This window comes from Cotesia glomerata, linkage group LG5 (assembly GCF_020080835.1).
Source record: "Cotesia glomerata isolate CgM1 linkage group LG5, MPM_Cglom_v2.3, whole genome shotgun sequence".
In the NCBI taxonomy this organism is placed as follows: domain Eukaryota; kingdom Metazoa; phylum Arthropoda; class Insecta; order Hymenoptera; family Braconidae; genus Cotesia; species Cotesia glomerata.
This window is the reverse complement of record NC_058162.1, coordinates 276,617-286,681: the sequence shown is the minus strand read 5'-3', so window position 1 is coordinate 286,681 and position 10,065 is coordinate 276,617. Positions and strand designations below refer to the sequence as shown.

The window sequence follows — 10,065 nt, the reverse complement described above, 5'->3', positions numbered from 1 at the left end:
ACCGCTTAATTTTCTATAAAATTACGATAAAATCCCTAATACATTTCTTAGTTACTTTTTATTGCGACTGCGCGTAACTTGCTGCGCAGAAGCTTTTTTTTTCTGTCTGACAGATGGCGATACTTTGCTATTTTTATTCGACAAATTTGTTTTTTTATTAAATAAATTATCATTATGTTAAAAAAAAAATAATAAATCATCTTTAATTACAATAATAATAAATATTATAATAATAATCAATTTAAAAAATCGTTAAAAATTTTTTTTTCAGTGATTTTTATTTTTTAGGTTTGAATTTCGCGCGAATTCTAAAATCAGCGCTTAGTTAAAATTTTTATTTTTTTATTTACAACTTTTATTGACAGCTATGGAGATCAAAAATGTGTCAAGAAGAGATGGGAAAGAAACTTTTAAAGCTGCAAACCCAAATTTGATTAAAAAAATACATAATTTAAGAAACACGGTGTCTTCCTTGGAGACAAACTTCCAAGCTGCAAATCATTGGGATAAATTACAGCTGTCAAGGTTCAAGAATATTGAACTTTCTAAAGAGAGATTGGAGGAAGATTTAAAAGAATCGGAAAAACGAAACTCTAATATGCTTAGTTTGTACTTTATTTAAATAATATTTCAATTTCTAACAATTTTTTAAATGTTAAATAATGTTTTATAGATTTATTCCGGTACAATGCGGACTTGCCGCAGGGCTTGAAAACTCAAGTTGAAAAAAAATGGAATCAAAAGTTAGTTTTCTCGTAAATTAATTGACAAACATTTTATTATGTATTATTTTTACAGATATGACGCATTGTTGAAATTAAATGACCATTTAAAAAGACAAATACGAGAAAAAGATTCGCTTTTGCAGAACAAAGATGACCAGGTGATTATTTTTAGTTAAAATATTTCTTCCAGAAATTGTTTCAGTTTTATTTTCAATAGATTGCTGTATTGCAACAAAAACTCCTTGATATTGGAGAAAAATTAAGCGAACGCGAAGAACTGATAAAAACCATCAGCAATAAATACATAAAGCTCAAAAAGCGTAAAACTGTTCAAGAGACTCTCTTCAAGGAATCCATCGAAACTCTTTTACGTGACGCTCTATTAGAAGAAAATCATAATAATACGCCAACTACGTCGCGAATGTCTTTGAAACCAACCAAAGAAGCTCTGTTGGCTTACGAAACTAAAAGAAGCAATCGATTGTCTCGGGAAAATTATCTTCTGCGTACTATTTTGCAAAAAATAAAGGTCAACTGTCATTGTCATGAAAATTCTGATTCTAGTGCCAGCGATTCGCTTGGAGCAAACAATTGAACACTTTGATTATCAATTTTATCCAATTAAACATAGTTATATCTTTAATAGTTTGATAACAAAGTAATACTATATTACATAAGTTACGTACTCATAATTCTATGATCGGATATTTAAAATAATTGGATTTAAATATATAATAATTACTCAAGAGTTGAGGAGCTTCTCTATATAAGCAAGATAATAAATTTATTTCTTCAGTCGTAACCAGTCGGCTAACTTTTAAATAATTCAATTGTAAGTATAGATATTATTTAAGAAATTTTATAATTCTATTTTCAATATTTTCAGATGAATACACTAGAATTGCTCCAGCCAATAAATAATCTATGGAGTTTTTTATTGGAAAAATTTGGGAACGCATCAATGGTTTATGAGATGTCAATTTGTAACGAAACAAAACCAAATGAAGCGAATGAATTTAATCTATTTGAAAATCCTGCAAAGTTTGGAGTGCTTACAGGATTAATTATAGCTTTGTTTATTGAATCTCGATTTGCTCCTACGAAGGTATTTTAAAATAATAAAATAATTGTTCCAAACGATAAATTAATCCTAATTTGTTTTAGTTTGACAATTACATCGAATCAAAGTTGAAAAATATCGCGTTTATGATACTGAACATCAGTTGTTTTTTATTAACCGCTCCAATAATCTCCATATCACTGGTTATATTTTTTATTTATCGCCAGATTGTTTGCTTGGTACTAAAAATTACTTTGGGTGAAAAATTTGCCGGTTTATTGGAAGGAACAGATTGTGTTTGGGCCATAGAAGACCCTTCGGCTTTGTCGGTAATAAATATTATCGGAGTTTTGGAACTAGACTCTCTGAGTAATGGCGTGAATATCCTTGAAGAAGTTAGAGCGTTGGTCAAAGAACTTTTGCTGTTTCCAAGCTTTGAGAAGCTTTTTTGGAAGCGAGAGAAAAAGTATGGCTACTATTTTTGGAGGAGGAGCGATGTTAATTTGGAAGAACGTGTTCGTTTACTGGATGTCGATCACAGCAGATGCAAAGAAACTTGCAATTACTATAGAGGATATTTGAGAGAAATAATAGCGCGAGAATGTAACAAACCGCTTCCTGAAAATCATTCCGTAGGCTGGGAAATTTTAATACTACAAAATTGTCAAAAGAAGACATTTGGAAGTGAAAGAACTGTTTCATTATTGTTCCGAGTTCATCATTGCGTGGGAGATGGCGTCGCTTTATTGAGACTTTTGCTGGAAGCGATAGCCGATTCTTCAAATTCAAAAGTTAAAGTTCGGTTTTTAGATGACAAGAAAATAAAAATAAAAGTCAATCAAAGTAATTTATTATCCGTACCGATACTTCGGAGATGTTCATCAATTTACGGAAGTTTAAAGTATTCTTCAGATGTTGTTTATTATTCTTCTGATGTACTGAGTGCGGTGATGCCGTTTGCGATAGGAATTCCTTTGCACCGAATTTTTAAAAGCTTTAAAAAATATTTGAAAGTTCAATGGGAACTCTTAAGTTGTTTGGAAGCCGAAGAAATGAAAGTAAAGAGTATAAAAACTTTCAAAATTATCAAAGTGATTATTATTGAGACTCTGAAAAAACTACGAAAAGTTTTTAGGAATATTGTTAAAAATATAATGGCGTTGATCTTGATTCCGGATTGTCTTTTTCGACAAGCTTGTCTCAGTTTCGATGAAAGGTGTTTGTTATAATTTTTTTTTATAAGTAAAATTTATGAGTATGTAAATTAATTTATAATTTTAGCGCTTTGCATGGTCCGGAATTGACTGGAAATAAGAAGATATCTTGCTGGATAGAAGACACAAGCGACGATTCTCATGACAGCTTGCTGGAAAAAATAAGAGACATAAAAAATATAACAGGCACTAGATTTGGCGACGTGGTTCTTGCTGCTCTGTCAGCTAATTTATATAAATATTTCCATCAGGTAAATCATAATAATTTTTTTAAAATAATAAAAAATTAATAAACATTTAATTTATTCTCCAGATAGGAAAAACTGCTCCAAAAAAATTAACAGTTGTAATTCCAGCGAGAATGTCAAAACCGAGTCAAAAATTAGCTTTGAAAAATTGCTTCTCTGTAGGATTATTACCACTCTGTATTTCTGAAGTAAATGAAATCTGGTGCGAGCCGACAAACGATCCTAGAAAGTTACTCGATCGTTTGCGCGATGTGTCAAGGTCTACAAGAAAACTAAGAACTGATCCAGATTACTTGATAAATTACTGGGTAATGACTTGGTTTTCGGCTGCGCTGCCTGAAGTATTTCTCAGGACGTTTCTTAAAAGTTACAGTACTATGGTATTTAGTAATTTACCAGGACCACAGGCAGTTGCTGTTCTGGGTCATACGTTAAAAAAAATTGCATTTTGGATCCCTAGTAGGTATGAAAAACAATTTATAAAAATTTAAAATAAAAAACCTCATTATTATTAATTATTACAGAGGAACAACAGGCATTGGTTGCTCACTCCTGACTTACAACGGAAACGTCAATATTTCATTGCAAGCCGATGAAGCAGTGGTCAGTGAAGAAACCAGCCTCGACGAAATTCTCAAAGGCACTATTGATGACATTAAAGCTCTTCATGATATTATTACACTACCTTGTTTCGCAAAATAATTATTAGACACCGCAGAAGCACCCATGGAAACAGGTACTATTTAAAAAAATAATTTATCTACAATTAGTTAAACAATTTTTAATCATAAAATTTTATTCCAGGTTTCGGTGTGCATTAAAAAACATCATTACATCTTTAATAACTTTTTATTTATTGTGAAAAATATTTATAAGTAATCTTATCATAATTTTTTATCAATTAATATATTTAATTTATTTTTCTATGGATATATTTTTTAAGCACAAATATTAATACAATATATGTTAAATATTATTTGGCCTTTCTGAAGAATAAAACTGGCCAGAAAATTATATCAAAAACAATGTGTAAGAATGAATAATTACAATTCTTCTCTTGTAACTGCTGTTTCTGTCTCTTTTTCGGTGAAGTATATACTTCTCTGGTGTGTTTTCTGTAGATTTTTTTTTCGAAAACTGGGCTCGAACTTGACTTGATAGAAGATTCTTCTTCCTCTGACGAGTTTAAACTTTGATACCGAGCGCTTTTCAGTACGTCATTTCTAAAATTAAATAATTATTTTTTTATTATCAAGAAAATACTCTGAGAGTGATTGCTCATGATAAATAATAAAAGAAAATATTTATCTTGGATGTAAATAAATTGTAACTTTAACTTACGTAGCCCAATGTTTATATTTTAGCTGATGTAATAATTCTGCTCGTTGTTTGTACTTGTTAAAACAAGATTCACATGCGCAGTTGATACAAGATTCACAATGTAAACTTGGGTCGTAACTATTCTCATCAGAATTATCATCATCATCATAACCGTCAGTGTCATCATCCTCGCAATTATCATTGTCAATATCGCTGTCAGTGTCATCGTCAAAATAACCAGCGTCATCGTCAAAGTAACTATTGTTATTACACGAAGACAAGGAAACTTTTCTGGTCAAAGGACTGAGTTCAGGAGATTCGGGAATTTTATAATCATCTAATTCTTCAACCAGTCCAGCAACTGGCTCACAGTCGGACTTATCAGTCACCGGGATAATCGGGTCACTCGGTACTTTTATTTTTCTTGAATTTTTCTTGACAACCACAATTCTCGTAACCTATTTTATAAATTAATTCTGTGAAAATGACTAAGGATTTAATGAAATAATAATAATAATAATAATAATAATAATAATAATAATAACAAACCGAATGAAAACCCGTGAGCTTATTTGCTGTAACAACAGGCCTTCTCCGAGGAATCCTACTTCTCATTATTTTCTTATTTACTCGGGTTGATTGCAAATTACTCGAGCGATCAGTCTTCTCTTGGGACTTTATTGTTTCATTTATATTCAATACATCATCACCACGATGTTCGTCATGTTTATTTGAAACAAGATTAAGTAACTCTTCTTCCCCATTAATTTCTTCTTCCTCGGATATTTTTTCTGTCACCTTATTGTCATTTTTTATAAATTTATTATCACGGTTTCTAATTAACATTCTCGACGGTGTGTTCATTTTCAGCTCGGTATTTTTTATTTTTGACATGCTTGATAATGATTTATTAACACCTTTATTTTTATTTTTATTACTTACAGCCTGTTTTATCAATGTCATTATTCTAATTTATTTAGACAACTATTATCTTTTTGTCACGTCGCCATCATTTATGTCTAAACTTTCCATTGTTTTTTTTTTAAACAATATTTAACACTAATCAATATTTGAGATATTAAAATATTTAAGTCTTATAAAATTAAAAAAAAAAAAAAAAAACTCGTAATTTACAATTTGGAAATTTAAAGTTTATTGTATTTTGGTTTTTGATTCTAATACTGATCGTTTTATCAATATCAAACATTCTATCTAACAATCGGTCTGTACAAGATCTTAAATACAAACTTTGAAATTTTTTCATACGCTAAAAACATAAGTGCAGCGGTAAGAACAGTCTGGAGCAATTTAGCTTCCATTCCTTTGTAAAGTCCAGCGAACCCGTGTTTTCTAAAATAAAAAAAAAAAAAAAAAATTTATAATAAAGCCATAAATTTTTTAGTTATTGGATTAATTTTTATAAAATATTTACTTCAAGATGTAGAGTAATATCTTCAATGTTCCCGCATTCGCTGAGAGGTTTTCGTAATTATGACCGTGCTGTAATAAATTAAATATTTAATTACTCTTTCGCCACGACACATTTTGCAATTAACATTCTTGTATAGATATCATGCAAATAAGCTTTTAAAATATTCATGACAAATTTATTTTTTCCAAACGTTTTTATCATAATTGAACAGAATTTATTGCACATGATAAAATTAAATTTACTTTTTCATATAAATTATAATTACTGATTAGCTAATGGCTGATAAAAATAAATAAATATAATTACCCTAAGTTTGGACTGAACCAACTGCAAAGGATAAGTAGCAGTAGTCGCAATAGTCTTAGCGATCGCTCCAATAGTGAAGAAGATCCAGGCGGGTGTTTGCGCTCCAGCCAAAGATGCGTTTACTTTTCTCTTGATACTTTCATAAGTCATAAATTGAATTGCGGGATTTGCAACGAGTATCATACTGGCAAAAGTACCAGCCCAAAGCTTTTTAATGCCCTCGTACTTCCAAATGTAAATAATTCCCTCTGAAATTAACGGCGAGTTTAATGTATTTTATTAATTAACCCGTAGTTGCTTGCATAACTATTCTTCAGAGTTAACTCTTAGAGCAGAAGTTTACTTTCATCAAGTTAGTTAGTTACTTAGTTAATTTATTTTAACTTTTACTCCAAGAATAAATAAAATTATATATATTATTATTATCATACCTAAAAGATTATTGTACTCGTTGTTATTCTTCTCGGGAATTCCGCCAATACCCTTCATCTTCAGACGAGTGTTTACAACCCACAGCGGCGTTGTTACAAGGACGTTAATAATTCCTAGAAGAAATAATATCTCAAAGATAATTATAAATTAACAAAAAAAATTATTTTTAATTTTGTGCAATAAAGTCTTCTAATTTTTAATTCTCTTAATACCGACAACGTTCATCCCCGGATAATCTGGGACTTTGTAAAGTTACTAACTTACTATCGCTTCTGGATTGGCGTTAACAGTTTAATAATACAGTTAAAGCCTCATCAAGTCCTTAATAATAGGAACTAAATGCCGGGATTAGAGGGAATATCATTTTCATTTTCATTAAATTTACCAGCTATAGATGCGACGAACAAATCATTTTTTGCTGTTTGATTCCTTGAGCTTCTCAAAAGCTTAAGCCCGTGGAAAGTGTAAAAGTAAACAAAATTACTGGCACACAAACTTTGTAAAACAGGAATTATCCCTCTGTAGAGTGTGTATCTAAAGTTGTTACAAGTTTAACTTAGTTTTATCCTGATAATGTTTTAGTTATTTAAATTTATGATTTTTAAATTGTAACTTACGGTCCCTCCTTGGCCACCAGTTCTCGAATTGTTGCCAGTGTATTCTTGGATTGTCTTTCATCCTCAACTGCAATTAAAAATAAAATTATTTTGTTGGTTTTTTTAATTTTATGGAAACTTGTTTTTTTTTTTTTTTTTTTTTTTTTTTTTTTTGAAAATGTAAATTTTTATTCATGCTCAAAAAAATAATATATAAGAGATACTTAAGTCTAAAAATTACATAAAAAAACTTTAACAGTAGGTAAGAATAAATAATGGCTGCGGCTACGTTTAGTAGATCTCGCCATTTACAAAAATTAAACTACAATGAGTTATTAAATATTTTGGTATATCAATATTAAATTAAGTAACATAAGAGTTAACCAAGATGAATAGAATTGATGTAAAAAATTATGGTGTTAAAAATACATCAAGAATTATGGAAACTTGTCAGGTGTGTTAATTATTCACGGGTCCAAAAGTCGCGTTCGCTTAGCATATTTCAACATAATTACAACAAGCAAATTATTTATTTAATAAAAAAAGTCAGACGTTTGTTACTTTCAGTATCATGTAAAATCAATGTCTAAATGTGTCGAGAGTACCCTCTCGAGGATAATGCAGTACCCTCTCGATGCATTAATAAGCATACTCAGCGCTCACCTTAGGCGATTACTGATTAGTTGATTACATCGAACAGCACTCAGCCCCTCAAGCATAATTAGTCTAATTGCAGCAATAATTACATACCACATATATTTGCTTTATTGACAAATACTTTTAAATTATCTTTCCGAACTTACGCTGCAGTCTGCTCCGTACAGTATCCAGCGGGAAAAAAGTCGCCATGGCAACCACACTTCCCTAAAAGTCAAAACAAAAATATTTTAATTTATTTATTAAAAATAAAAACAATTATAAATTACTTACAGCAGCTCCTGATATTGCGTGGACCAGAGTCTCATAGGTGAAAATATTTCCTCTTTGATTTCCGCCTGTCATGTTTGCCTAGGCTTTTTATTGGGGTTGTTAATAACTCAGCTCACTCAAAACTTTGAAGTTATATCAACTTTTGACCCACTTATAACTCCTCAAAACTTTACTCATTCATATTTCAACCGAGTGTGAGCTTGAGTTTAATTTACTTTTTAATTATTAATTACTCCACCTCGATTTTAAAATCTCTAATTTTTTATTTATTTATATTTATAATACGTGCTCATAAGTTTGTTGCGTGTCGCATGAAGAAACGCCGCTGACTGACACGTATGTTATTCCCGCGACTCGTATTCTTTTTATTATTATTATTATTATTCTGGAGTTATGTAACAGAGAGCACGTGTGTGTCGATAGACTGGCGGCCTTCAGACTTTAAATCAAACTTTAGTTTTAAAATTAAAACTCAACACTTGATTTTTATAATTCGGGAAAAGCCCGCGCAAATTATGATACTGAAGTCAGCTGACAACTGTCAATTTTTTTTTATTTTTATAACAAATCAATTCGAATTAAAAAAATTATTTAAAAAATTTCTTCTAATTATTTTTTTTTAATTTTCACATGTGGAATTTTTTTATAAAAATTTAATTGTTATAAAATTAAAAAAAAATTTCTAATATCTGTCAACTTCACTGTCATTAAAAAATTTATTTAATTAAATGAATAAGAATAAAAATGGTGGCGGATAACACATTATTAAATTAACAACTAAAGCGTGACTGAATGTTAATAAATAGTACAAATATTATTTACTATCGCAAATACAATTGCTTAAAACATAATTGATTTTTTTTTCCGATAAATTGTGTGAAAGAGAGCGAATGAATGCCGAGCCGATTAAATACGATGAAAGTTTTATCTGTATGTTGTGGAAAAATGTTTGTTATCGGTTCGAGTGTAATCTAATCATATATTTCACTGTGTATTAAACAGACACGTGGAAATGTATCGCGTTATCTCGTTAGAAACGGGTTTTGTTGTTGAAATTATAATCCTCGGTGCTACAACATGGCGAGCTACTGCACGCCTGCGTACAATTCGTGTTATGCTTGTATTGATGAAAGCCGAGAATAAAACGTATATAAAATATAAGTAAGAGTGAATTAAATGAGCGCACATGCGCACCTGTGGTTCATTGTTGTGGGATGAAAGTTCACTGCACACCTTCAGCGCAAAGCTTTTTTATTTTTCAGATTTTTTATAATTAGTTCAAGTAAGTAATTTTATTATAAAGTTTTTTTTTTTTTTTTTTTTTTTTTAATTTTAATTTAGATCTATGGAATAACTTTGATCTAATCAACGAATTGCATGAAAAATCCAATTACACTCAAGTCTCGATAAACCTTTTCAAATGTTCAAGTTTGAGAAGAAAACAACAAACCGATAAATCTTGAGATTACACGGATTTTAAAGTTGTAACGAATAAGTTCTCGTTATTGATACAATTCCTGATTGGAAAAGTTTAACATGAAACTTAAACTCACGATTGTTGAAAAAAAAATAATTCAAAATAAATTCTTTATAAAAGAAGAAATTGAAAAGAATAAAAATTTAATTACTTTAAATTACAATAAATTAATAATTTTCTTATAAACTGACAGGCCTATGTATCAGATGTACTTTGATATAGCACGTGACACATTGCTGAATGATTAGTTTGAAGTACACCTGGTACTGATAACTCAGCGGGGTAAAACTTAAGCGCTCTATCTGGCAATTGAGTTTTCCGAGTT

At 30.1% G+C, this 10,065-nt stretch overlaps 4 protein-coding genes across 5 annotated transcripts; 2 read left to right on the top strand and 2 right to left on the bottom strand.

Moving 5' to 3' along the window:
- Positions 1–264: 264 nt before the first annotated feature.
- Positions 265–1,366, top strand: LOC123265752. The gene is made up of 4 exons (XM_044729632.1): positions 265–605; positions 674–743; positions 799–883; positions 943–1,366. The coding sequence occupies exons 1-4, from the start codon at positions 368–370 to the stop codon at positions 1,318–1,320; spliced, it is 771 nt and encodes a 256-aa protein (XP_044585567.1). The 5' UTR covers positions 265–367; the 3' UTR covers positions 1,321–1,366.
- Positions 1,367–1,461: 95 nt separating this feature from the next.
- LOC123265749 lies at positions 1,462–4,314 on the top strand. 2 transcript variants are annotated; one of them, XM_044729628.1, is made up of 7 exons: positions 1,463–1,557; positions 1,612–1,830; positions 1,890–3,001; positions 3,067–3,250; positions 3,313–3,710; positions 3,772–3,983; positions 4,052–4,314. In XM_044729628.1, the coding sequence occupies exons 2-6, from the start codon at positions 1,612–1,614 to the stop codon at positions 3,947–3,949; spliced, it is 2,091 nt and encodes a 696-aa protein (XP_044585563.1). In that variant the 5' UTR covers positions 1,463–1,557; the 3' UTR covers positions 3,950–3,983; positions 4,052–4,314. The 2 variants fall into 2 exon arrangements, with proteins under 2 accessions (XP_044585564.1, XP_044585563.1); XM_044729629.1 differs by lacking the exon at positions 4,052–4,314 and having other exon boundaries at positions 1,462–1,557; positions 3,313–3,706; positions 3,772–3,895.
- LOC123265750 (eisosome protein SEG2-like) lies at positions 4,162–5,605 on the bottom strand. The gene is made up of 3 exons (XM_044729630.1): positions 5,117–5,605; positions 4,589–5,025; positions 4,162–4,470 (listed from the first exon to the last, which is right to left on the bottom strand). The coding sequence occupies exons 1-3, from the start codon at positions 5,528–5,530 to the stop codon at positions 4,221–4,223; spliced, it is 1,101 nt and encodes a 366-aa protein (XP_044585565.1). The 5' UTR covers positions 5,531–5,605; the 3' UTR covers positions 4,162–4,220.
- A 91-nt stretch (positions 5,606–5,696) lies between these two features.
- Positions 5,697–9,379, bottom strand: LOC123265751 (peroxisomal membrane protein PMP34). Its single transcript, XM_044729631.1, has 9 exons — positions 9,086–9,379; positions 8,264–8,702; positions 8,137–8,197; positions 7,355–7,421; positions 7,123–7,271; positions 6,737–6,850; positions 6,306–6,553; positions 6,000–6,067; positions 5,697–5,917 (listed from the first exon to the last, which is right to left on the bottom strand). The coding sequence occupies exons 2-9, from the start codon at positions 8,333–8,335 to the stop codon at positions 5,776–5,778; spliced, it is 921 nt and encodes a 306-aa protein (XP_044585566.1). The 5' UTR covers positions 8,336–8,702; positions 9,086–9,379; the 3' UTR covers positions 5,697–5,775.
- Between the last annotated feature and the right edge of the window lie 686 nt (positions 9,380–10,065).

Coding starts and splice junctions, on each gene's coding strand:
- LOC123265751 (XM_044729631.1), bottom strand. CDS start 8,335: ATGACAGGCGGAAATCAAAGAGGAAATATTTTCACCTATGAGACTCTG. Junction 8,198..8,263: donor ACGCAATATCAGGAGCTGCT/GTAAGTAATTTA, acceptor TTTGACTTTTAG/GGAAGTGTGGTTGCCATGGC. Junction 7,422..8,136: donor TGTACGGAGCAGACTGCAGC/GTAAGTTCGGAA, acceptor TTTTAATTGCAG/TTGAGGATGAAAGACAATCC.
- LOC123265752 (XM_044729632.1), top strand. CDS start 368: ATGGAGATCAAAAATGTGTCAAGAAGAGATGGGAAAGAAACTTTTAAA. Junction 606..673: donor ACGAAACTCTAATATGCTTA/GTTTGTACTTTA, acceptor AATGTTTTATAG/ATTTATTCCGGTACAATGCG. Junction 744..798: donor GAAAAAAAATGGAATCAAAA/GTTAGTTTTCTC, acceptor TTATTTTTACAG/ATATGACGCATTGTTGAAAT.
- LOC123265749 (XM_044729628.1), top strand. CDS start 1,612: ATGAATACACTAGAATTGCTCCAGCCAATAAATAATCTATGGAGTTTT. Junction 1,831..1,889: donor CTCGATTTGCTCCTACGAAG/GTATTTTAAAAT, acceptor AATTTGTTTTAG/TTTGACAATTACATCGAATC. Junction 3,711..3,771: donor GCATTTTGGATCCCTAGTAG/GTATGAAAAACA, acceptor TAATTATTACAG/AGGAACAACAGGCATTGGTT.
- LOC123265750 (XM_044729630.1), bottom strand. CDS start 5,530: ATGACATTGATAAAACAGGCTGTAAGTAATAAAAATAAAAATAAAGGT. Junction 5,026..5,116: donor AGCTCACGGGTTTTCATTCG/GTTTGTTATTAT, acceptor TTTATAAAATAG/GTTACGAGAATTGTGGTTGT. Junction 4,471..4,588: donor AAATATAAACATTGGGCTAC/GTAAGTTAAAGT, acceptor ATTTAATTTTAG/AAATGACGTACTGAAAAGCG.